The 27,898-nt window shown below is 44.6% G+C and overlaps 1 protein-coding gene across 2 annotated transcripts in view; it reads left to right on the top strand.

Moving 5' to 3' along the window:
• Positions 1 to 348: 348 nt before the first annotated feature.
• The window catches only part of LOC141165683 (sodium-coupled monocarboxylate transporter 1), a 53,644-nt gene continuing 26,094 nt past the window's right edge, over positions 349 to 27,898 (top strand). Inside the window, exons 1-7 of one of the 2 annotated variants that reach the window (XM_073651468.1) lie at positions 351 to 1,138; positions 2,470 to 2,535; positions 8,119 to 8,170; positions 10,080 to 10,147; positions 13,708 to 13,862; positions 14,137 to 14,277; positions 15,686 to 15,815. In XM_073651468.1, the coding sequence (XP_073507569.1) occupies positions 788 to 1,138; positions 2,470 to 2,535; positions 8,119 to 8,170; positions 10,080 to 10,147; positions 13,708 to 13,862; positions 14,137 to 14,277; positions 15,686 to 15,815 (963 nt within the window). In that variant the 5' untranslated portion in view covers positions 351 to 787. Of the gene's footprint in view, positions 1,139 to 2,469; positions 2,536 to 8,118; positions 8,171 to 10,079; positions 10,148 to 13,707; positions 13,863 to 14,136; positions 14,278 to 15,685; positions 15,816 to 27,898 lie in introns of both variants that reach the window. The other variant, XM_073651469.1, reaches the window with a different exon arrangement.

Genomic DNA, 27,898 nt, shown 5'->3' with positions numbered 1-27,898 from the left:
TTTTATCAAGTGAAACTCATTGTCAGGTTGACTTATGCTGAGCTGAGTCTCCCAGTAGAGTTAGAGAACAATGATTCAGGTCAATTCTAGCCTTGACATCCCCTCATTGTCTCCTGTGCCATCTCCTAATGCGGTATGCTAAATTAATCAAGCTTAATCTGAAACCTGGATACTTCACAGATTAGAAGTGTGGCATCTGCGTGACAGGACTATGTGGTGGCCCACCTTATGGGTCGGCTGTTTTATAAGGTCCCCACCTCTCTATTTTTTTTCTTGTTGAGCCCACCCACTTCTCGCTCCAGGATCCTTTAACTTACCTTGCATAGCTCTCAGATTTCAAGATTTTCTGCTAGGCAGTCCATCTTAGCTTTTTAGCTGTTGGGTTCTATGCAACCTTCTATCTCCCCCTTATTCCTTTTTTATGTTCTTATCCATTTTAAGTCTACTCTTTTCTTGTAGCATAGACTAACTCCCTTATCGTAGTTTATATCCTCCTTTGGGCACTATCTAGCTGTGTGGCAATTCCACCTGCTGTCATATTGCTATAATAACAACCTTGCCCTGAGGCACAATCCCATCTTCACCTTGCCAGTCGTTGAGTACTCTGTGTACTTTGGCGTTTCTTTTTCCTTTACTCAGTTACTAAGTGCAATTGTGATTTGCATATAACAGTTCAGAGGTAGCTGAGAGCCAGCCCAATATCCGATCACACCTTGCTCATTCTGCCCGTGTTACCCACTGACTTCTACTTGCAGTTGTCCACATCTAACTGCACATCGGAGCTACTATGGCTGTTCCAGGTGACATTGGCTCTTTTACAGCTTGGGACTATGTTGTTTTTGCCCTAATGCTGCTTATCTCTGCTGTCATTGGGATTTACTATGCCTTTGCTGGTGGCGGACAGAAAACCTCAACAGATTTCCTAATGGGAGGCAGGAGCATGACTGCTGTACCAGTGGCTCTTTCCCTTACTGCCAGCTTCATGTCTGCTGTTACAGTGTTGGGTACCCCAGCAGAGGTATACAGATTTGGTTCCATGTTCGCCATATTCGCTATAACTTATACCATTGTTGTGTTGCTCTCATCGGAAATATTTCTGCCAGTGTTCTACAGACTGGGCATCACCAGCACTTATGAGGTAAGTGCAGTTATATAGCTTACTAGATATATATTATAGCAGGTTGTGAGTAATCTTATTTATTTCACAGTTTAAAGGAGTTTTCTACTTTTAGAAACTTTTAAAATATCAAAATCAGATAGTACTCACTCTCCAAAGGTCCAGCATTTTGGCTGCTGCTCACATCACTAAGCTCAGCGTCTTATGTTGTTTACCTTAGCCGCTGAGCTCAGTGATTGGCTGCAGCGGTGATGTGAGCTGTTCATGTGATGTCACCACTGCAGCCAAAACAGTGATACCAAAGCAGCAGTGGAAAGCTGTCACTGGTCCACAGGAAAAAGCAACTACTATCTGATTTTGTTATTTTACATTACAGGCAATATTTGGTTCCACTTTTTTAAAAGTAAAAATGCCTTTTAAATAGGTTCTCCGATAGTTTGTAGATTAAGAATAATCATTAAATTATTAAATATTATGTAACTGAATGGCCCATTCTTGTTTATAACCTCATGCCATATTCTCGTGCTACTATCTTGATCTGTATTTTTCATCAGTATTTGTAAGCCAAAACAAGAGATGGGACCTATATAGTGAAAAGGATAAAGTGAAAAATTTTGCAGTTCTTGTGTGATTTTGGCTTTGATGCAAAATGTAAGAAGTAGGAGTAACAAATGAAAGACTCTAGATGTGCAGATGTCCTTGGGACTAGTTCTTAGAAGCAAAATATTCAGTTCTTTTTATATTGTAGTGGATATTTACTATAATTAGAGCAAACAATTCCAAATGTTCTCTGAAAAATGTGATCTGCAACCTGATCGCTGGCAAATGGCACTAGTTTTGATAAATGTTGCCCAATTTGCCTGCTTATCTCCTGGAGATTTAATCGTTAGAAGGCTTAAAAGGACTGATATAGCGTTATCATGATTCACACGCCTGTGTCACAATATCTCTTCTGCGTGATATGTTGATTCATAACTACCACAAAGAAAAGTTTTTTCCTTTTACTGGTGTGTCTGGAGATGAATCTGTTATTGCAATGAATCATCAGTAGAGGAAGCAATGTACTCTGGTGTAGTTAACAGTTACAGAAGCTTCTCAAGATGCTGGTTAATAATTCCTTCTGGTAACTTGAAAAATTAAACCTTGCTACCTGTAACCTGTATTTTGTAACTAGAGCCATGCTATGGGCTATAATAACTAATCATAGTTAGATGAATGATCATTAGCTTGGTTTTTATAACCTACTAAGTAATATTTCTTAGATGCAATATTTAATTCAGAAGTCATTTCCTATTTATTGATTAGCGTCTATCTAGTAAGTAACCCTATATATTATCTATTTATTTCCACAGTACCTTGAGCTCAGATTTAACAAATTTGTACGACTTATTGGCACCATCTTGTTCATCATCCAAACGGTATGTAATGCCCAATGTTTCATAAAAATATTATTCTCGTTTAAAGGGTACCTGAGTGCTTGATTTTGTGCTGACCACCGTTTTATCTGACTATTTTTACTACTACTAGTGTGCTTTGACTGAATGAATGCAGGAGAAAATGAACTTTTAATATTGTGTACACTATATTATAATATACCCCGACTAAAGCCACTATTGTTTCACATTCCAATGGAGATATCTTATTAGATACTGTATATAGGAGTATGATCAATATTTTTCCTATGTGCTTCTAAATCAATATCCCGCAGTGCTATGTGCAATATATTATATATTATTGTACACTGCACAATTCTTGATATCAATATTATGACAGCAATAAAGTCCTCTTAGTGTCCACCTGTTAATGAAAGTAAAAATATTTTTCTAATGAATAATGCCACACTAATGACAATTAAACATACTGTGCCTTGAAAAAGTATTCATACTTTTCCACATTTTTTCAATTTACACACACAAACTTAAATGTATTTTATTGCCATTTTATGTGATATACCAACACAAAGCAACAAGTATTTGTGAAGTGCAAAGGAAATGATACATGGTTTTCTAATTATTTTAAAAATATAAATCTGAAAATTGTGACGTACATTTGTATTCAGCCCCCTGAGTCTGGTACCCCTAAATAAAATCCTGAGTGACCAATTGCCTCCAGAAGTCACATAATTAGTAAATTGAGTCCACCTGTGTGTAATTTATTCTCAGTATAACTACAGCTGTTCTGTGAAGGCCTCAGAGGATTGTTTGTGAACATTAGGGATCACACAGTATCAAGGAAACCAAGCAACACACCAGACAAGTCAGGGATAAAGTAGAAGAGTAAAGCAGGGTTAGGTTCTAAAAAATAGTCTAAGCTCTGAACATTTCACGGAGCACTGTTGAATCCATCATCCAAAAATAGAAGAAATATGACACAACTGAAAATCTACCAAAACATGGCTGTAGGATATTCTAGAGATTCAAGAAATTGCTGAAGGAGTTGCAGAGATCCACAGCTCAGGTGGGAGAATATGTTCACAGGACAACTATTAGTCGTATACTCCACAAAAAGTGGGAGAAGAAAGTCATTTTTGAAAGCAAGCTGTAAGAAGTCCCATTGGCAGTTTGCAAAAAAAACATGTAGGGGACACAGCTAGCATGTGGAAGAAGGTGCTCTGGTCAGATGAGACCAAAGTAGAACTTTTTGGGCTAAATGCAAAATGCTATGTATGGCGGAAAACTAACATTGCACATCACCCTGAAAACACTAGCCTCATTGACAAACAAGGCGGTGGCAGCATCATGATCTGGGGATCCTTTTCTTCAGCAGAGACTGGTCAGAGTTGATGGGAAGATGGATGGAGCTAAACAGAAAACAGGATAACCTGTTAGAAGCTGCAAAAGACTTAAGACTGAGGCATATATTCACCTTCCATCAGGACAGCGACTCTAAATACACATCCAGAGCTATAATGGAATAGTTTATATCAAAGCATATTCATGTGTGTGAATGGCTCATTCATAGTCCAGACCTAAATCCCACTGAGAATCTGTGGTAAGACTTGAATATGTCTGATCACAGACGCCTCCATCCAATCTCACTGAGCTGGAGCTAGTTTACATAGAAGAATGTCAGCCTCTAGATGTGCAAAGCTGGTAGAGACATACCCCAAATGACTTGCAGTGGAAGGTGGTCCTACAAAGTACTGACTCAGGGGGGCTGAATACAAATGCACGTCACAATATTCGGATTTATATTTTTGAAATGACTAGAAAACCATGTATCATTTCCTTTACACTTCACAAATACTTGCTACTTTGTGTTAGGATTTCACATAAAATCCCCATTTAAGTTTGTGGGGGTAACGTGAAAAAATGTGGAAAAGTTCATGGGGTATCACTACTTTTTCAAGGCACTGTAGCCATAATATAGTTTCTGCAGCATTACAAATGGTATTGCTGCCATTGTTACTAATAGTTTCCACAATCCAGCAAATAAATGCTACCAGTATGCAGTTTCAAATAGCAGATCGATTTGAGCTGAAGTCTAGAATATTCCAGCACTTTAGTTTGCATTTATCGTGCTATTTGTGACACCGCCATCAATTCCCAATTGACCTACACTAACGGGTAATACGAGAGAAGGATGCACCGTTATAAGAGAGCTAAAATCATGGAGAGAAGTAGTGTAGCTATTGTGACCTATCTAGTCGTCATATCGAACACCCCTACATGTTTCATTAATTGTTGCCTTGATTCATGAGGAGCTGGGCAGTAAACTAGATATTATATTTACCTTATTAGAGCAAAGCTAATGACATGCACTGTAGTGTGCACCTTCTAGCAAGATTGCTGGCCGCATTCGGCATAGCCGCTCGTATTAAATAGAAGTATTACATTCACCCGATATGACAGCCAATCAAAAGCTCCCCTTCGTAAAAGAGGCTCTTACCTAGGGATCAATAGAAGCAGACTAAGGCCACGGCCCCATTATCAGTATTCGGTCAGTATTCGGTCAGTATTTTTTCTCAGGAGTGGGAGCCAAAACCAGGTGAGGAACAATCAGAGAAAAGGTATAATAGACACAAGTCACCAATTCTGCATTTATCACCCACTCCTGGCTTTGGCTCCCACTCCTAAAAAAAATACTGAACAAATACTGACAGGAGTGGGTGATAAATAAAGAAGTGGTGACGTGTTTCTATTATACTTTTCCTCTTATTTTTACACTCCTGGTTTTGGCTTACAAATACTGATGTAAAATACTGATCAAACACTGAAAATGTGATCGTAGCCTGAGGCCACGGCCCCACTATCAGTATTTGGTCAGTATTCGTTCAGTATTTTTTCTCAGGAGTGGGAGCCAAAACCAGGTGAGGAACAATCAGAGAAAAGGTATAATAGAAACAAGTCACCAATTCTGCATTTATCACCCACTCCTGGTTTTGTCTTACAAATACTGAGGAAAAATACTGACCAAATACTGAACGTGTGAACGTGGCTTAAAGCTGAGAGAGTCCCCGTCTTGTATGTCAGAACAACTTTGATACACTCTCACAAAAGAATCTCGTCTGGATCACAGATCACAATGTATGTTGAGATAATGCTCATATTCCATTAAAAAATGTTATTTTGTGTCAATAATTTACAATTAAAGTTGTATAAAGAGTATCAAACAGGAATATATGTGTTTATACATAGCTAGTTATGTATTACAACACATTTATCTAAGTGTAGAGACTGTCCATTTTACAGCCTCAATGGAATTTATTACATAGCTCTTCTTATAATGCTCTATGCACAGTAAATTCCATTCTATATTGTGATGTATTTCATTCTCAATGAATTCTACCATATATGATAATGCATTTAATTCACAGTGAGCATCCCATCATAGCCTTCAGGCTCCAAATATAAGTATAGATGCCATCATATCTCTAAAAGACCAATTATTATCTATATTTAAAAAGAACCTGACATACATCTGATACATGCTGCCCAGTCCATGGACAGCATATATCAGACACTGGCTGTGTGATCTCAGCCAGGTATCTCTGAAACATTTAACATATCAGAAGTCTTTTTAGTATATGGGAATATACATGACTAATAAAGCCAACAAAAAAATTCCCATGTTCAAAAACAATTGAAATATGTAAGTACACAAAAATATATGTTAAAAACAATTAAAAAGAAGTCAGACTTCAGAGATAACAGGTAAGTAAGAATTTGTTTGTTAGTCCAAAGAAGTGTAAATCAATCTAGATTTTATAAAACATGAATATACCATCAATAATATATTTAGATACATGATTATCCTGAACAAATAGTATAATATCTCCACCTAGTGGTCAAACATTTCTAGAAAAAATTCCTCATAGTTCTAGGATATCCAAATCCAAATGAGTTAATGTAGTTGCTCCAGAATAAATGATAAATATATTATGATATGATTAATACAATACAATTTGCTTAATATAATATAATATGCTAAATTACGCTTTTCACAGGCCCTGACAGTCTTGTGCCTGGATGGTGTCCTTTTTTCCTTAATACTAAAAGCACTTTATTCTTGTCACTCCCTTGGTTCTCAGGCACTACCTGACCCAGGATGGTTCTGAGAGTCTGATCTGGTTTGGCCCTGCATTCACTAATATGGACAGGATTATGCTCTTAGTAATATTAACACTTGCACTTTATTCTTTACTGTACGATAAATGGAGCAACTACATTGACTCACTTGGATATCCCAGAACCATGAAAAATCATGTATATGTTGGATCACTAGGTGGAGACCTTGTACTAATTGGCCCTGTATCCACTAATCTGGACGGGACTATGCTCCTATAATGTCAGCACTGGCACTTTATTGTTTATTGTATGATTAAATATATTTATCTTTTATTCTGGAGCAATTACATCAACGTACTTGGATTTGGATATCCTAGAACCATGAGGAGTTTTTTTTTTAGAAATATTTGACTACTAGGTGGAGATATTATACTATTTGTTCAGGATAAAAATATATCTAAATATATTAAGATTGATTTTTCTCCTTACGTGTCACCTATTGATTGTATGTTCATGTTATATAAAATCTAGATTGATTGGCTAGCATACAAATTCTTACTTACCTGTTATCTCTGCAGTCTGACTTCTTTTTAATTATGTTTAACATATATTTTTGTGTATTTACATATTTCAGTAAAGATTGATTTTTTTTAACATGGGAATTCTTTTGTTGGCTTTATTATATCTCTGAAACATTGCGGTGCTTGAGAGAAAAACATACATTTTTTAGCCGACAGGGACTGAGCCGCACAGCAGACTAGTCGGCCAAGCGGATCCCCGGCGGCTTCTCCCTGCCTACTGCCCTGGATTGACAGGTCTCTGCCTACATGTGCGTACAGGCGGAGACCTGCCAGTCACTGTCAGCGGGCAGGTAGAAGCTGCTCGGGATCCACTCGTCTAACACCTGGTCGACTAGTCTGCTGCGCAGCTTGGTTCCTGCGGTTATTAAAAGTATGTTTTTCTCTTAAACACTGCCGCCTTTCAGAGTCAAACATACCTGGCCGAGATAATAAAGCCAGTGCCTGATACATGCTGCCCGTGGCTCAGACAGCATGTATCAGATGTCAGGTTCACTTTAATTAATTCTCAAATATATTCCTGAAAAAGAACAAAAGGGGAGGAGGGTGTGTCTAGCGACTCCTAATTGAGATAAGCTGTCATTTTTATCATTGCAAACCACCGCTGTTCCTCAAGTGACATATATGAAAGCAGTATTCTTAAACCACCTCCCGATATTGTAATATAATATAATTTTACACGCCAGCAGTCTCCTATCTGGAGGGACAGGCTGGGGTGCTAACATTACTTACCAGCATCTGTCTGCCCACTAAGGTGTGTAACAATGGGCAGAAGAGGAAGGTTCCTATTGAAGATACAGTGCTTTACTAGATAAGTGTACTGCCAAAATAAGAATCACTTACTTGTTTAGTGATGTATTTTCCATTTTCACTGATCTAAAATACTTGTTATTATTGTTTTTGCATTTTTTATTAGATTCTTTATACTGGAATTGTAATTTATGCTCCAGCTTTGGCACTCAATCAAGGTAAGAAAGAACATAGATGAGAAATAGAATGAAGAGATCTCAATAGTCATTCAGGCCCTTTTGATATATACATCTCTAGGCTAATAGTGACAGTATTCCTATAAGTTCACCATTGCTGGAGCATTAACATTAGCTCCAGATCCAGAACTCTGTACTGATGTCCTCATCAGGGGGCCTGATTTGTGTCTAGTGAATGTAGATTGATAGTGACTTTACTAGATATAACTTCATGATTTATTAAAGGGGATCTGTGCCAAGATCTTTGCTATGTAATCTGAGAGCAGAATAAAGTAGGTGCTGAGACCTTGATTCCATAAATTTGTCACTTGCTGGTCCTATTATTTTGATAAAATCACAGTTTTCTATGCTGCGGGTCTAGCAGTGCTCACAATGCTGAGCCCTTATAACCCCACCCATATCACTAATTGGCAGCTTTCTTTGTACAGGGTGCATTGGTAGAAAGCTGCTAAACAGTAGTAGTTACCCAGAGTAGTTGACTAGGAGGCACGAGACACCTTGTCCTTTTATGATAATCTCCTGCTGATAATACACTGATTTTATCGAAACAGCAACACACAACCTAGTAAGTTACACACCCCTGGAATCATGCTCCCAGCACCTATATCATGCTGATCTTTAGATTAAATAACAAAAACCTGCTGACGGATTCCCTTTAACCCCTTCACGACCTTTGACTTACTTGTATGTCAAAAGTCATGTCTCTGACTTTGATGCAGGCTTGGTGCATGACGAATTTAATCAGCCATCATGTGCCATTAACAGTCGTGAGTGGAGGGGAGCTCCGCCAGTGGCTGTTAACCTGTTAAATCCCGCTGTCAATCTTTGACAGTGGCATTTAACACGCACCAGCAGGGGGGTAACATCATTCCACGTGCCCATGTGATGCGATTCTGGGGCACTGGAGGGTTGCCATGACAGTCGGGGGTCTGCTGAAGACCCCTGTGCCTGCCATTATAATACTCTTGTGAAAGCAAGCCTGTGGCTGGTGTTCATAGAAGATCGTGATGCACTTCTAAGTATAGCACAAGTCCCTGAGGGAACTAACAAATACAGTGAAAAGTGAGAAAAAAAAGTTTTTAAAAATATGAAAAAAATAAAAAAAAACACAAAAATTCAAATCACCCCCTTTTTGCCCCATTAAATGATAAAATGAATGGTGTCATTCAAAAGCACAACGCGTCTTGCAAAAAACAAGCTCCATACGGCTATGTGGACGGAAAAATAAAAAAGTTATGGCTCTTATGGAATAAGGGGAGGAAAAAAGGAAGCGCAAAAATGGAAAATCGTAAGGGGTTAATATTTTCCCAGTACTGCCACTGGGAATAGCTAGTAGCTAAATCTAATAAAATAGCTTACAAATGAAATACAGCTGCTTTCTTCAGCTACAGCTCCTGGTTTTCTATTAAAACTATGTATTAATGTGGCATGTTCTACTACTAGCACACCACATGGGAGATGTAGTAAATGAATGGCTGCTCTTATTAGAACAAAGTTCTATTATGGATTTTGTTATTGATTGAATTTTTTCCGCTTATCAGTTTATACATTGTGTGTCCAAATGGTTAGAGAAATGCTACAATACTATAGATTATAAAAATTCAGGACAGTAGCTAAACAATGCAATAGTATTCCAGTGAATGGTTTTCAGTTTACGTTGAATAAGTCATCAGAATAGATACAGGGGCTCATGCGCCCCATTTCTCCATTCAGAACATATGGCCAGATTGAGCATACATGTGTTGTGTATGGGAAAACGGAAAGGCTAGCCTTCAGTGGACAGCTAAGCGAATGGTCAGCTTTAGTTTTACTTATGAGCACATCTGTATCAGTACTTTTGTCTACAGGCGAAACTAATTTTAATGGTTTTCAATATTTTTATCTATTTCAGTCACTAAATTTGATTTGTGGGGTGCAGTTGTGGCCACGGGAGTAGTCTGTACCTTCTACTGCACACTGGTTAGTAAAGCTGTCATATTACTATTCAAAAGACAACAGTTAAAATGTTGGATGTTTCATTTTTCATGTATTTTTTTTATTTTAGTCCTGTGATAATTTGACTGTGTGGTCAGACATTACACTACAAATTATTATAACCTGATTATAGTAAAATCAGAACCCAGTGGGAATAAATATCTTTTGGCTAAATTGACACAAAACACTACGAGATATAAGAAGTATTTACTCATTTTTTTTAAGAATGCCTGATAAATGACTTATTTTTTCTGTTTACTTGTTTTTTCTAAAATAGGAGCACTTTATTTTTTTTATTTTATTTATTTGAATTTTTTTTTCACAATTACCGTATTTTTCGGACTATAAGACGCACCGGACCATAAGATGCACCTAGGTTTTAAAGGAGGAAAATAGGAAAAAAAAATTTAAGAAAAAAATGTGGTCATGATGCCCTGTTATGGGGGAGGAGGTCTGCTGCTGACACTGGTATTGGGGTAATGTCCCCCAATTCTGTTAATATCCTCCATCCTGGTATGTATGGCCCCTCCTTCTTGGTATAAGTGGCCCCCATCCCATCCTGGTATGCATGGCACTCCTTTATCCCCCATCCTGGTATGCATGGCACCCTCTGAGCCCCCATCCTGGTATGTATGGCACCCTCTGAGCCCCCATCCTGGTATGCATGGCACCCTCTGAGCCCCCATCCTGGTATGCATGGCACCCTCTGAGCCCCCATCCTGGTATGTATGGCACCTTCTGAGCCCCCATCCTGGTATGCATGGCACCCTCTGAGCCCTCATCCTGGTATGTATGGCACCTTCTGAGCCCCCATCCTGGTATGCATGGCACCCTCTGAGCCCTCATCCTGGTATGTATGGCACCTTCTGAGCCCCCATCCTGGTATGCATGGCACCCTCTGAGCTCCCATCCTGGTATGTATGGCACCTTCTGAGGCCCCATCCTGGTATGCCTGGCACCCTCTGAACCCCCATCCTGGTATGTATGGCACCTTCTGAGCCCCCATTCTGGTATGCATGGCACCCCTCTGAGCCCCCATCCTGGTTTGTATGGCACCTTCTGAGCCCCCATCCTGGTATGTATGGCACCTTCTGAGCCCCCATCCTGGTATGTATGGCACCTTCTGAGCCCCCATCCTGGTATGTATGGCACCTTCTGAGCCCCCATCCTGGTATGCATGTCACCCCTCTGAGCCCCCATCCTGGTATGTATGGCACCCTCTGAGCCCCCATCCTGGTATGCATGGCACCCCTCTGAGCCCCCATCCTGGTATGTATGGCAACCTCTGAGCCCCCATCCTGGTATGTATGGCACCTTCTGAGCCCCCATCCTGGTATGCATGTCACCCCTCTGAGCCCCCATCCTGGTATGTATGGCACCCTCTGAGCCCCCATCCTGGTATGCATGGCACCCCTCTGAGCCCCCATCCTGGTATGTATGGCAACCTCTGAGCCCCCATCCTGGTATGCATGGCACCCTCTGAGCCCCCATCCTGGTATGTATGGCACCCTCTGAGCCCCCATCACGCTGCCTACAAAAAAAAAAAGAACAATCATACTAACCTCCTCTCTCCTCCAGCGCTGTCCCGCTCTGCTGCTGACACTCTCACTGTGTGAGCGGCGCATGGCAGGGCGTGCATGGCGTCCCTGCCATGCGCCCTCACACAGTGTGAGACGCTGTGCTGGAATAGTCACTGCTCCCCACGCCGGGACTCTGTGCGTGGGGAGCAGTGACCATTCAGTCTGTTCAATAGCCGGCACTGTACCGCAGCACGGCTCCTGCTGCCGCTCTGTGGTCAGTGTGCCTGCTATTAAAGACCATGGATATTCACTACAACCCATGGGAGTGGGTTGTATCGAATATTCATGAGCTTTAATAACAGGCACACAGACTGCAGAGCACAGCAGGAGCCGGCTATTAAGAGAAATGAATATTCATTGCTCTCCACGCCCATGGGCGTGGGGAGCAGGAAATATTCATTTTCCTTAGTAGCGAGCACAGCGCAAGCTGCAGTAGGCGGCTGCTGCCTCCTGTGCCCCCGATGCCGCTCCCCTACACCCACCACCATGCGGCCATACAATCATATAGTATTCGGACTATAAGACGCACCCCCCACTTTCCTCCAAAATTTTGGAGGAAAAAAGTGCTTCTTATAGTCCGAAAAATACTGTACTTGTTTTTTTTATCTAGAGATTGCATATATACTATTATATTCTTTATTTGTATTATGATTATGAACTATTCACATGCTATTTTATTGTATGTCCTGGTCTTGATACTCATCAGTGGGTGGGGCATGTATGTGTGTCCTGGTCTTGATACGCATCAGTGGGTGGGGCATGTATGTGTGTCCTGGTCTTGATACTCATCAGTGGGTGGGGCATGTATGTGTGTCCTGGTCTTGATACGCATCAGTGGGTGGGGCATGTATGTGTGTCCTGGTCTTGATACTCATCAGTGGGTGGGGCATGTATGTGTGTCCTGGTCTTGATACTCATCAGTGGGTGGGGCATGTATGTGTGTCCTGGTCTTGATACGCATCAGTGGGTGGGGCATGTATGTGTGTCCTGGTCTTGATACGCATCAGTGGGTGGGGCATGTATGTGTGTCCTGGTCTTGATACTCATCAGTGGGTGGGGCATGTATGTGTGTCCTGGTCTTGATACGCATCAGTGGGTGGGGCATGTATGTGTGTCCTGGTCTTGATACTCATCAGTGGGTGGGGCATGTATGTGTGTCCTGGTCTTGATACTCATCAGTGGGTGGGGCACGTATGTGTGTCCTGGTCTTGATACGCATCAGTGGGTGGGGCATGTATGTGTGTCCTGGTCTTGATACGCATCAGTGGGTGGGGCATGTATGTGTGTCCTGGTCTTGATACTCATCAGTGGGTGGGGCATGTATGTGTGTCCTGGTCTTGAATCACGGCTTCCTTTATACATTGTTTTAGATATTTCTTTGTATGATATTCTGAGGAATTAAACAGAGTTTTAAACAGATTGCTGACTTAATAAATGTTTGTTGTTTTTCTACACCTTCTCATCCTTGTTTACATTGTGAAAGCACCCGACACATTTTTTTCTCTTATTTTTTACCTCGCAATTAATTTTTCTGTTATTTATTTTCCTTATATAGCGTCATTAATTCCACTTCACTTCACAGACATTATGGGCACTGTCTCCATTGGGGCTCACAATCTACATTCCCTATCAGTATGTCTTTTGAGTCTGGGAGAAAACTGGTGAGCTCAGAGGAAACCCACACAATCACAGGGAGAACATACAAACTCCTTGAAGATGTTGTCCTTGGTGGGATTTGAACCCAGGACCCCAGCTCTGCAAGGCTCCAGTGCTAACCACTGAGACACCGTGCTGCCCATGTTATCATTGAACTTCAATGTATCAGCATTACTACTAAGTTCTGGGTATATGGGCCCAATTATGCGGTCATGTACTGTTGGACTAGCTCACATTTACAAGGGCTGATAAACTATACTACTGTAGTATTCTACATTCCTACTTTAACTTCTATATGATTTGTTGCAGGGTGGTCTTAAAGCAGTTGTATGGACAGATGTGTTCCAGGTCGGGATCATGGTTGCAGGATTTTCATCTGTAATTATTCGAGCAGTGGTTGTCCAAGGTGGAATTGAACCCATTTTGAATGACTCTTATTATGGAGGAAGACTAAATTTTTGGGAGTAAGTAAATGTATTACCTGTATTTTACTGCACGTCTACACATCGTTGTATTTTAATAGAGACTGAAAGAGCAGCAAGAAAAACTATAAAATACAAGGAATATTTCAGTACTTATAACTATATTAAAAGTTTTATTAACAGACTGTTTTATTGCTCTTTTTACTATTGGAGAATATCAAGGACATGAGCACCATCAGAATTTCATTTACTGTACTTACTAATATGATTCTGATGCTAGAGGATGAGTTTAATCTAGATTTTTGATTATCTCTAGCTTCAACCCCAATCCACTGCAGCGCCATTCCTTTTGGACAATTGTAATTGGAGGAACTTTTACATGGACTGGAATCTATGGTGTCAATCAGTCACAAGTACAGAGATATATTGCTTGTAAAACCAGATTCCATGCTAAAATGTGAGTATTAACCCCTTCACGATGCGACCAATTTCCGCTTTTACGTTTTCGTTTTTTCCTCACCTTCTTCCCAGAGCCATAAATTTTTCATTTTTCCGTCCACATTGACATATGAGAGCTAGTTTTTTGCAGGGCGAGTTGTACTTTTAAATGACACAATTTATTTTATCACATAGTGTACTGGAAAACGGAAAAAAAATTCTAAGTGGGGAGAAATTGTGAAAAAAATGCAATTCTTACATTGTTTTTATAGGAATTGTTTTTATGGTGTACATTTTGTGATAAAAAAGAACTCGCAATATGTTTCTGTTCAGCAGTATGATTACGGTGATACCAAACGTTCAGTTTTTTAATTATTTTAGTGATGAAAAAAAAGTGCTACTTTCCGAGACCTGTAACGTTTTCATTTTTCTGGCAATCGATGGCTTATTTTTTTGCAGAGCGAGACGACATTTTTCTGGATACCACTTTGGGATAGATTTGAAGTTTTTATCTCTTGATACATTATTTTTTGTGCCATTGCAGCAACCAAAAAAATGTAATTTTGTCATTTTTGAATGTTTTCCGTTTATGGTGTTTACCAATCGGGTTAATTAATTTTTTATTTTGATAGATCGGACTTTTCTGAACGCGATGATAGCACTTATGTGTATATTTTAAATTTTTTAATTATCTTTATTTTTAATGGGGGAAAAGAGGGGTGATTTGAACTTTTATGTTTTTTTATTTTTTCATATTTTTAAAAACATTTATTTTTTACTTTTCACTGTATTTATTAGTCCCCTTTGGGGACTTAAACCTGTGATCGCTTGTGCTACATACAGCAATGCCATAGTGTTACTTCATATAATAAAAATCACGGTCTCCTTTGAATCCTGTCCATAGGCTGGCAACCCATCGGTGACCTACGATGACGTTACTGGAGCGCTGATGGATGCATAGAATGACGCACCCACATGCTGGTGCATTGTTAATGCTGCTGCCAGAGTTTGACAGTGGCATTGAACAGGTTCACAATCACGAGTGGCGCTTTACGCCACCCACAGCTATTAGAGACAGTTTTTTTCTGTAACACACCGCTATTACTTACTATGGGATGAGCTCACCCTGTGACCCCACTCCATAAACCTGCTTCCGACTTTCGCTGTACATGTATGGCTCATGTCATGAAAGGGTTAAATTACATTTTCCAAAATCAAACTCTACCCACTTAAAAGTTTGAACAAAAAGTACAAAAAAGAATCTAAAATATATGCTTTCCAATTAGCGCTCATTAAAATGGAATTATATATTTCCGTGCAATCAGATAATTATGTCTGGTATGATTAATGAATTTGGTGATGAATGATATGTGTAACTACTAGTTTTCCACACTTACCTGGGCCTTATGTATTACGTATTTTCTTAGGTCACTGTACGTGAATCTAGTAGGGCTCTGGGCTATTCTCTCCTGTGCTGTGCTTAGTGGACTGGCTATGTATTCTATATATAAGGACTGTGACCCTTGGACTGCTAAATTTGTATCAGCCCCTGACCAGGTACGAAGTAATAAAAAAACAAAGGACAAATATATTATTTTTATTTAATCTATTAGCTAAGTGTCTACTTATATTTAAAGAGGTTGTGCTATTACACACTTTGTTATTATAAGCTCCTAAATCAGTATAAATGTTCAGAAAACGTTTAAAAGTGGATATCCTGAAGAAAAAGTACCTTTTTTATGTTTTCTTGTTGCCTTGTGCCCCCTTCATGTCACGCTGACCAGTAAATATTGTGGGCTGGATTACAAAAAAGCCCATGTGATAGTATCTGCCTGTAATTGGCTCAGATGCCTCATCGCTGCCTTTATAGTCTCGTTCTCTTTTGCTGCATACAAACAGTCCATTTGTACATTCCAGATTCACAGAAATGCCTTTTTAAAAAAAAAAAAAAAAAGGCATGCTCTTATTAGTTCCCCCCTATCCTCCTCCAAAACACTCTCCTGTATATTTGTCATCATATGCTTGAAAATGAAAATACAGTCATGGTCAAAACTTTTGAGACTGACTGTCAGAGAGAAAAATTAAAATCCATTCCCAGAGAGGGGACATATCATGCTCACATTGAATATATGGGATTAATTATAGCTGGGAAGAGAGAGAAAGAACTGACACTTAAACCTCCATTGAAGTAGTACTCCAGATTGAACATATGCGATTAATTACAGTTGGGTAAGAGAGAAACTAATTATAACTAGGAAAGTGAGAAAGAACTAACAACTTGATCTCCATTGAAGTAGAGGCCTCCTGCAGTGACCAGGTAATTGCAACTGGATATTTACTCTGTGAGTTATACACCAAAACACGGATTCGTTTAATCAGAGGCGGAGTACCTTTCCAAAGGATGAGCTTCCTCTGATCAAAGCACTGGTCCTCAGACTTTTTTGGAGACAGTAGTCAGTGATAAATATTGGGGTCTGCATCGATCTGCTATTTTTGGGAGAAATATTTTTGGTGTTGCAGCGAAGGGACATACAAAACGCATTCATTCGCATCACCATAAGGTCGACAGAACTTCTCCAACTTAATATTGGTTCAATAGATGGTGCTATCCATGCTATGTTTCATCTTTATAGACAGATAAAATTGAGATAAGAAACATGATGGCAATATCTACCACCTGGGACCTCCAGAAGTGAAGATATTCTGAAAGTTAGGGATCTCATAAAATTCTAACAGACCTGCACATCCCACAACCAGCCCCCATATGAACTCACCAATGGTAGGTATCAGTATGTAACCTTGATCTAATAAAAATCAGAGTTTGGGTGTCTGTCATTGTCATTCTGGAAGACATAGTTCACTGTGAGAGTGTTCCATTTTCCCAAACGGAGTGCTTCCCTCCATAAATATAACAGCCATTCCTGCAACATCAGGTTTAGTAATTTTCTTTCGTTATTCCTTTTTATTTCATGTAGTTGTATACTGCATATTGTATTGTTTTGTTCCCATTTTGTATCATCTTTGTATATATTTTTTATAAACACTGCCTACCTATCTGGATTAAACATAGAAAATGTAATAGCTCTGTTCCTCTTGCTCTGTAAAGCCATACGCTACCTGTAACGGGTGTCCAATCGGCCTGCATAAATGATTGATGGTGGCAGCTAATAGTGACTCTTTTTGTTATCGAGTTGGCAGTTGTAACGGGTCTGGGAGGCGGAACCTCTGAGCTACTATACAAGGGGGCGGTCCTTGTAAGGGAGCGGGTGGCGACCAGGGAAGACGGGCAGGAAGTCACAGTAGGTGACCGGGACAGTCTCAGAGTGAACGGGCAGGAGGTCACGGCAAGTGACCGGGGCAGTCTCTGGATGAACGGGCAGATGGTCACGGCAAGTGACCGGGGCAGTCTCTGGATGAACGGGCAGATGGTCACGGCAAGTGACCGGGGCAATCTCTGAATGAACGGGCAGATGGTCACGGCAAGTGACCGGGGCAGTCTCTGGGTGAACGGGCAGATGGTCACGGCAAGTGACCGGGGCAGTCTCTGGGTAAAGGGTTGGTACGACCTGTGGCGGCTGATGATAGACGTGAGCTCCCAGGTGAGCAGGCGAGAGTCTCTGGATGAACGGGTGGTCACAGCATGTGACGGCGGAGCCTCCAGGAAGATCAGCAGACAGGCGGCAGATGAGCGCTCCCAGGTGAGCGGGCAGAAGTCTCTGGACAGGCGGGTGGTCACAGCACGTGACGGCAGAGCCTCCAGGTAGGCTAGCAGACAGGCAGCAGATGAGCGCTCCCAGGTGAGCGGGCAGGAGTCACTGGACAGGCAGGTGGTCACAGCACGTGACGGCGGAGCCTCCAGGTAGGCTAGCAGGCAGGTAGCAGATGTGTGCTCCCAGGTGAGCAGGCAAGCTGGTCCATAGACAGACTGACAGGAGTTGGAAGGCAGACCGTCGGACCTCAGGCAAGCAGGCAGGTGGCTGAAGTGTGCTCCCAGGTGAGCGGACAGGCTGGTCCTTAGACAGACTGACAGGAGTAGTAAGGCAGACCGTCAGACCTCAGACTAGCAGGCAGGTAGCAGATAATCAGGCAGGAAAAGACAGCAAGCTGGCAGGAATCTGGCAGGTATCTGGCAGGTAACTGGCAACGGGACCTGAGTAGTGAACAGTGCAACAACATTGCTCGGGCACCTCCATTTTGGAGGAGGTGCCTTATATATGGTGAAGTCCTCCGGCCACTGGCTGGGGACTCCTTAGGACGGCGCGCGCGGCCCCTTTAAGAAGGAGGGAGAGCGCGCGCGCGCGCCCTAAGCACAGTGGCCGGGAAGGAGCGCGTGCTGCCAGCAGAGCGGGAGGAGGACGCCGGGCACGGAGAAGAGAGGTGAGGGGAACAGCGTCCCTGCCTAGCAGAGGACAGGGACGCCGGCGCTACAGTACCCCCCCCTTTAGGCCCCCCCTTTTTTAGGCCAGACAGAAATTTAGCTAGGATAAGAGGGGCATGGATGTTCTCTCGGGGCTCCCACGTTCTCTCCTCAGGACCAAACCCCTTCCAATCTACTAGAAAACAGGTCTTTCCTCTTACCCTTTTGGTGGCAAGAATGTTCTCTACCTCAAACTCGTCCTCAGCAGAAACCGGAGCAGGAGGCGTACCTGTAGACTTGGAAAAAGAGTTAAGTACCACAGGTTTGAGGAGAGATACATGGAAGGAGTTAGGGATCCGTAAGTTGGCCGGGAGTTTCAATTTATAGGCCACCGGGTTGATCTGACTGATGACCTCCAGAGGACCGATGAACCGAGGCCCTAACTTGTAAGAAGGTATCTTGAGTCGGACATATTTAGATGAGAGCCAGACTTTATCTCCAGGACGAAATTGTGGAGGATCCAGGCGTTTTTTGTCAGCGTGTCTTTTCATCCGTTCGGACGACTGAAGGAGTGCGGATCGGGTACTCTCCCAAATGGAGGAAAATTTGCTAACGAGAGATTCCGCAGCCGGGTTGTCCACAGAGGTGGAGACAGGAAAAGGAATCCGAGGAGGCTGACCGAAGATTACAAAAAACGGGGATTTGGAGGAGGATTCGCTCTCGTGATTGTTATAAGAGAACTCGGCCCATGGTAGGAGATCCACCCAGTCTGAATGATGGGCATTAACGAAGTGCCGGAGGTAACTGGTCAGGTTCTGATTGATCCGCTCCACTTGACCATTGGACTGTGGGTGGTAAGCGGAAGAGAAGTCCAGGGTGACGTCTAGCAGTTTACAAGTGGCTCTCCAGAAGCGTGAGGTGAACTGTACCCCACGATCCGACACGATGTGGAGGGGCAGGCCATGAAGACGGAAGATGTGGCGGATAAAGTCTTTAGCCAGCTCGGGTGCAGACGGGAGGGCTGGCAGGGGAATAAAGTGAGCCATCTTGGAAAAGCGATCAGCGACCACCCAAATGACCGTACAACCGGCGGAGACGGGGAGATCAGTTATGAAGTCCATAGCAATATGCTGCCAGGGGGCAGCAGGCACAGGAAGCGGAAGGAGGCGACCGGCTGGCACGTGTCTCGGGACTTTGTTGCGGGCGCAGGACACACAGGCAGAAACAAAGTCTATTACGTCCTTGTGCAGGGTAGGCCACCAGTAGTGCCGGGCAATAAGCTGGAGGGTCTTTTTCTGACCGGCGTGGCCAGCTAGTTTAGACGAATGGCCCCAGTGTAGGATCTTCTTCCGATCAGGTACTGAAACAAACGTCTTACCGGGAGGGAGACGATTTAAACTCACGGGAGCCACCTGCATTACTCTGGCGGGATCGATGATATGTTTAGGTTCTTCCTCGAGATCGGACACCAGAAAGAATCGGGACAAGGCGTCTGCTTTGACGTTTTTGTCAGCCGGGCGAAAATGAAGAACAAAATCAAAGCGAGCAAAAAACAAGGACCACCGGGCTTGGCGCGGGTTAAGTCTCTGGGCATGCTGGAGGTAAGCCAAGTTCTTGTGGTCAGTGTAAATTATTACCGGGTGAAGAGCCCCCTCGAGTAGGTAACGCCACTCCTCCAACGCCAGCTTGATGGACAATAACTCTCGGTCTCCTATGGAATAGTTGCGCTCAGAAGAGGAGAAGAGTTTGGAGAAGAAGCCACAAGTTACCATTCTCCCGGAAGATGATTTTTGAGTAAGTACCGCTCCGGCTCCAGAGGAGGAGGCGTCAACTTCCAGGAAGAACTGCTTGTTGCCGTCCGGGCGATGCAGCACCGGGGCGGAAGAGAAGGCCTGTTTTAGGGAAAGAAAGGCCTCCTCTGCTTCGGGCGGCCACTCTTTGGGATTAGTACCCTTACGGGTGAGCGCGGAAATTGGGGCGGTCCGGGAAGAGAAGTGTGGTATGAAGAGGCGGTAGTAGTTAGTGAAGCCCAGGAATCGCTGAATGGCCTTCAACCCCTCCGGTCGAGGCCATTTCTCGATGGCAGACAGTTTCTCTGGATCCATTCGTAGGCCGGTCTGAGAAATAATGTAGCCCAAAAACGGAAGAGAGGTCTGCTCAAAGAGGCACTTCTCGTATTTAGTGAAGAGGTGATTCTGCCTGAGCCTGAGCAGGACCTGACGAACGTCCCTCCGGTGAGTCTGGAGATCCGGAGAGAAGACCAAGATGTCGTCCAGGTACACCACTACGCAGGAGTAGAGAAGGTCCCGGAAGATGTCATTGACCAACTCTTGAAAGACGGCAGGAGCGTTACAGAGACCAAAGGGCATTACCAGATATTCATAGTGGCCATCCCGGGTGTTGAATGCCGTCTTCCATTCATCCCCCTGACGGATACGAACCAGGTTGTACGCCCCACGGAGGTCCAGTTTGGTGAAGATTCTAGCCCCCCTCAGACGATCAAATAACTCCGGAATGAGCGGAAGGGGGTACTTATTCTTCACCGTGATCTGGTTAAGGCCTCTATAGTCTATACAGGGACGGAGAGAGCCGTCCTTCTTTTTGACGAAAAAGAAGCCTGCTCCCGCCGGGGAGGTAGATTTCCGGATGAATCCCCTGGCCAGATTCTCCTCAATATATTTGGACATCGACCGGGTCTCAGCAGCGGATAATGGATAAATACGCCCATGGGGAGGAGTAGTACCAGGTAACAGGTCGATAGGGCAGTCGTATGGTCTATGAGGGGGTAGTGTCTCTGCTTCCTTTTTATTAAAGACATCAGCATAAGACCAATAAGGAATCGGAAGTCCAGGTAGATTAGCTGGGGTAGGAGAAGGACAGACGGGATGGACGGGAACCAGACAGGTCTTATGGCAGTCCTGTCCCCAGCGAAGGACTTCTCCGGTCTGCCAGTCAAGCACGGGTGCATGTCTCTGGAGCCAAGGTAGGCCTAGCAAGAGGGCGTGGGAGAGTCCATGCAGAACATGAAAGGAGATACTCTCTGAATGCAGCATTCCCACCTGCAGAGTAATGGATTCGGTGATGAGTTGGATGGGGCGTGGTAAGAGACCCCCATCCACGGCAGCAACAGACAAGGGTACAGCCAGAGGTTTGGTGGGGATGCGGTATTTCTCTACCAGGGACTGTGAAATAAGATTCCCGGCTGCTCCAGAGTCAAGTTGGGCTAGTTCGAAATAACGGTTCTCCCCGCAGACGATTGAGACTGACAACAGCAGAGATGGAGAGGATTTATTCTTGTCTAGGTCGACCTCTCTGAGCGAACCTAGACACAGGCGTTTCCCGACCTCTCCGGGCAGGTACGGATCCGGTGCTCCTTACTGCCACAGTAGAAGCAGCTCCCCTCGGCACGGCGTAAGTCCTCACGGGTTTTGACCATCTTGGTCTGGTCGACCTGCATAGGCTCAGGAGAGTGTACCTGGGTAGAGACGGAGGGAGTAACGGGTCTCTGAAAAGTAGGAGCTAGACGTGGTAACCTCCTCTCACGGGTGACCTCTTTGGCACGCTCCTGGAACCGTAGGTCAATCCGGGTGGCAAGAGTTATTAGGTCATCGAGAGTGGTAGGGATGTCCCGACCGGCAAGTTCATCTTTAATACGGCCGGACAGACCCTCCCAGAAGACGGATACCAGAGCGTCGTTATCCCAGGCCAGCTCCGAGGCAAGGGTACGGAACCGTATGGCATATTGGCCCACGGTGAGACTTCCCTGACGGAGGCGTAGCAGTGATGATGCGGATGAGGTCTTCCGTCCGGGTTCGTCGAAGACTTTCCGGAAAGCCGTGAGAAAAGCAGGCAAGTTGGACACCAGGGGGTCTCCTCTCTCCCATAGAGGATTTAGCCAGGCCAGGGCCTCCCCGGTGAGATGGGACATGATGAATGCAATTTTGGCTCGGTCGGAGTTAAACTGGTGGGACAATAGTTCAAAGTGCAGGGTGCACTGATTTATGAAGCCCCGAGCCTGGGCGGAGTCGCCTCCGAAGCGAGGAGGTGCAGAAAGCCGGGGTCCGGGGTAGGATACCATGGTATTAGTGGGCAGCGGAGCTGCCGGATTGCAAGATATGGCACTGGCGGAGGTTGCTGGTGGAGCAGTCAGAGTGTTCAGGCGAGTATTGACATTCCGCAGGTGACCCAGGATGGACTCCTGTTGGGACCTTTGACGGGACAGTTCATGACACAGGTCCGAGAGCGAGGGAGCTTGGGTGCCACCGGGTTCCATGGCCCGAGCAAACTGTAACGGGTCTGGGAGGCGGAACCTCTGAGCTACTATACAAGGGGGCGGTCCTTGTAAGGGAGCGGGTGGCGACCAGGGAAGACGGGCAGGAAGTCACAGCAGGTGACCGGGACAGTCTCAGAGTGAACGGGCAGGAGGTCACGGCAAGTGACCGGGGCAGTCTCTGGATGAACGGGCAGATGGTCACGGCAAGTGACCGGGGCAGTCTCTGGATGAACGGGCAGATGGTCACGGCAAGTGACCGGGGCAGTCTCTGAATGAACGGGCAGATGGTCACGGCAAGTGACCGGGGCAGTCTCTGGATGAACGGGCAGATGGTCACGGCAAGTGACCGGGGCAGTCTCTGGGTAAAGGGTTGGTACGACCTGTGGCGGCTGATGATAGACGTGAGCTCCCAGGTGAGCAGGCGAGAGTCTCTGGATGAACGGGTGGTCACAGCATGTGACGGCGGAGCCTCCAGGAAGATCAGCAGACAGGCGGCAGATGAGCGCTCCCAGGTGAGCGGGCAGAAGTCTCTGGACAGGCGGGTGGTCACAGCACGTGACGGCAGAGCCTCCAGGTAGGCTAGCAGACAGGCAGCAGATGAGCGCTCCCAGGTGAGCGGGCAGGAGTCACTGGACAGGCAGGTGGTCACAGCACGTGACGGCGGAGCCTCCAGGTAGGCTAGCAGGCAGGTAGCAGATGTGTGCTCCCAGGTGAGCAGGCAAGCTGGTCCATAGACAGACTGACAGGAGTTGGAAGGCAGACCGTCGGACCTCAGGCAAGCGGGCAGGTGGCTGAAGTGCGCTCCCAGGTGAGCGGACAGGCTGGTCCTTAGACAGACTGACAGGAGTAGTAAGGCAGGCCGTCGGACCTCAGACTAGCAGGCAGGTAGCAGATAATCAGGCAGGAAAAGACAGCAAGCTGGCAGGAATCTGGCAGGTATCTGGCAGGTAACTGGCAACGGGACCTGAGGGCTGAAGCAGAGTAGTGAACAGTGCAACAACATTGCTCGGGCACCTCCATTTTGGAGGAGGTGCCTTATATATGGTGAAGTCCTCCGGCCATTGGCCGGGGACTCCTAAGGACGGCGCGCGCGGCCCCTTTAAGAAGGCGCGCCCTAAGCACAGTGGCCGGGAAGGAGCGCGCGCTGCCAGCAGAGCGGGAGGAGGACGCCGGGCACGGAGCAGAGAGGTGAGGGGAACAGCGTCCCTGCCTAGCAGAGGGCAGGGACGCCGGCGCTACAGCAGTGACCGTACTGTGGATATATATCTATTACATGCGTTGGAATCGGAGGTGTATATACCATAAGCTCACTGTAAGTTCCCCAATAACCGAATTAGTAGTGGAAGCAGTTGCGGCCTTGTCCATCACTCGTCAGCCAATTGTGTAATTGTCCTGATGACTGCAGGCAGCAGAGTTGCATCCCCTGACAAACTGGTGACTGTTACGCTTCTAGGTGGCCAAAGTGTTTCATGGACCCACTGTGCCACAGACCGTACTTACTCTGGAGGGGTGTGACTCAGCATCTACCTTAATGTTCATTGAAGTCTCTAGTGGTGAGGTCAGGCTTGGGCAGCAGGTAGCTGCAAGGTGCCACTTCAGGGCAAGGTCCGGCAATGGCGGCTGACCTCAAAGGGCAGATACAACTTCAGTTTCTCAATAGTGCAAGACGGCCATTTGAGACAAGTTCAGACTCTGTCGATAGGATGGCTACTTGGGACAAGTTTAGACTGTGCCGGCAGACGGCCACTGGGGACAAGTTCTTGCTGTGCAGACACAATGGCCACTTGGGACAAATTCTCGCTATACAGACAGGACGGCCACTGTGACAGGTTCACACTGTGCAGACAGGACAGCCACTGGGACAGGTTCATGGTATGCCGACAAGACGGCCACAGGGACAAGTTTAGAGTTCTGGCCTGGGTTTTCAGCCCCTAGGGTGGCAGAAAAGTACCGCCGATGTGGCCACAGACGCGGTTCAGGGATTTGGACACCGCCAAAGTGGACACCTGTAACAAGGACTAATGGGACACAGGATACAGGATATTATAACAGACTAGGGACGGGGAACTTGGCAACATACAGTTGCATACACACCAACCACCTAACACAGATGTTGCTGGGAGCATTTACCATGTGCGCGCTACCCCTTTAAGAACAGGAGAGCACCTGTGCCCACGTGCCCTAGACACGCCGCCGATACAGTGCTGCGTGCAAACCAGGAAGTGACAGGAGCACGCCAGGGAGCAGAGAGAGTGCTGGGAACCACATCGCGGGACCAGGGCGCTGAGTAAACCGACATCCCTGTATGGGGGTAGAAGGGACCACTATGCAGGGACGCCAGCCATGGCGCTACAGTGACAATGGTGGGACGTGTAATCTCCCCAGTGTCATCCCTGACAAACTGGTGACAGTAGAAGGATCTGCTCAACTTCCCCTATCCCCCTGGCTGTTTTCCTTGACAACTGGTGGGATCTGTGTAATCTCCTGGGTGTCATCCCTGACAAACTGATTACAGCGGTGGGATCTGCGTGACCCCCCTGGCTGTCATCCCTGACACTGACTCATATTTTGATTTTCACAAGGTTTGCTGTTTAAATGTTTTTAGTTTTTTAGTCAGATGTTTCTGTAGTTGCTGAAATTCAATTTTAAATATTTCATAAATTTTTAAAATTACAAATATGGTACATCATTTTATATAAAGACTCAATTTTTACAGTGTTGTCCCTTATTTTCCAAGACTTCTTCAATTTACCCTGGCAGCCAGATATCAGCTTCTGGGCCAAATCCTGATAACCAAACAGTGCTTTATCACAATTTATATGTTTATTTGCCATACACCTTTTAGAATTGATCACAGATTCTCAATGGGATTGAAATCTTAGTGCTTCCTGGCCAAGGACCCAAAAGTTCAATTTCTTGTTCAACGAGCCGCTTCATTTGTGACATGTTGCTCCGTTATGCTGAAAAAAGCATTGTTCATCACCAAATTGCTCCTGGATCATTAGGAGAAGTTGCCGTTGTAGATTGTTTAGATCTCATTCTTTTTTCATGGCAGTGTTCTTAGGAGAAAAAATTGTGAGTGAGCCCACTCCATGGATGAAAAGCAACCCCCAAACATGAATTGTCTGATTCTTTACTGTTGGCATGACACAGGACTCATGGTAGCTCTCACCTTTACTCTCACCAAGAGGCCGGGCTTGCCTAGGAGGGGCATAGCTAAGCGGCTACCAGGTGTTCACAGGAGCTCCTGATAGTGGAGTCAGGCTTGGCTGCAGGTAGTCGCCAGGTACCACTCCTAGGCAGTCCCTGGTACTACAGCTGCTGACCCCAGGGGTCAGGTATGCAGACATGGATATGGACTCAGACTCCGTTCAGACTACTAAGTTCTGCATCCTCTGGCAGAACGGTTACTGAGATGGACATGGACTCGTGCTTAGTTCAGACTACTAGGTTCAGGATCCTTGGGCAGAACTGTTACTGATACGAAGCGACAGGTCTGATTCAGGCACCGCTGGAGCGGCTTCAGGGTTCAGGTGCCACCGATGCGACTTCAGTATTCGGAGACTGGTTGTAGCAGTCCGGAGACATTCAGGACTGGTCGCACAGGGACTTCAGATTCAGGACTGGCCACACTAGGACCAGGGATACAAGTTCAGGACATTGGCCACACCGTGACCAGCAATACGGGTTCAAGACATTGGCCATACTAGGGTCAGAGATTCAGGTTCAGGACACTGGCCACACCAGGACCAGGGGACCTTACAATTTCACAGGTAGAAAGCCACACTACCTGATGACTAGCAAGCAGGGGCACCCGCAATAGTGTTACATAATAGCTTATTATGCAATTAGTTTATCATAATATTACATTTTTTTTCTTAAAATGGCATTTTGGAAAGCTCTCCCATCAGGTCTCTGTCTTTCATTTTAAAAAATGTAAGTGAGAGAAGAGGCAGGGAGCTATTTAAACCATGTACATTTTGTTACTATCTTTGGTCTTTTATCTGAAGAATAGGGTGTTTTTTAGACCTGTTAAAATTTGCTATTTAATTAAGAACAAATGCTCAGTCATCTAATTTGAGAACTTTTCATTTTGTTTAATAGATTTATCTTGTCTGAACAAAATTCCACTATGTGCTTTGCTCTGCTTTTATAAACAGTGACGCGCAAAAATACACACACTTTGCATGCTAATGATGATATTGGTTGTCTGAGGAATTTTTGCTATGCTGAATGCACAGCAAAAAATCATCAAGATCCACTAATGGCAGCTCCCTTCGCAATTGCCGACCAATGATGCCCAGATGTGCTTGCTCAGAGACAAGTCCAGAGGCGCTGCAGATGTCTCCAAAGTGTCCCAGGAACCATTTTTCAACACGATAATGCCAGGCTGCAAATTACTACTGAATGCAGCCTGTGTGGCTTAAATATGCTACCATGGCCTTTAGCGTCTCTAGACCTGAATCACATTGAGCACATCTGGGCTGTCATTAGTCAGCAACTGTGAAGGGAGCTGCCAGCAGTGAATCTTGATGATTTGCATGCCCAAGTGCATTCAGCAGAACATTCCTCAGACAAACATAAATAATATCCCTTAAAAATCATAAAGCTTTTAAAGGGGCTATCCAGGACTATATTATTTATTTTTACTATGGGCCTAAGAACTAACAGCTAGGTAGTTGCTAACTATCTGCCTGTTCTGCCCTGTGCCGATCTCTGCTGGCACACAGTGGTCACAGATTGCTCCTGCCTACAATTCTGCTGCTTGCTTGATGTCACAACGACAGAGCAGCGGATTCTCATCTGCTCTGTTCTATTGACAGGGCGTGAATGCTGATGTCATGTTGATTGACAACTGCCTGCCTGTTATTTTTTTGGCTCATAGTAAAAATAAAAATATATAGTCCTGGATAACCCCTTTAATGTAAACACTTGAAGTTTCCATAACTCATTAAATTTTATCCAGAAACCCATTTTTTTCAAAATTGGACGGGGTCTGCAAACCTTCTT

The sequence above is a fragment of the Phyllobates terribilis genome, unplaced genomic scaffold (assembly GCF_046119375.1).
Source record: "Phyllobates terribilis strain yellow unplaced genomic scaffold, ASM4611937v1 Scaffold_11__3_contigs__length_659146591, whole genome shotgun sequence".
NCBI classification, from domain to species: domain Eukaryota; kingdom Metazoa; phylum Chordata; class Amphibia; order Anura; family Dendrobatidae; genus Phyllobates; species Phyllobates terribilis.
The sequence above is the reverse complement of the archived record's forward strand: the minus strand, read 5'-3'. Positions and strand labels throughout refer to the sequence as shown.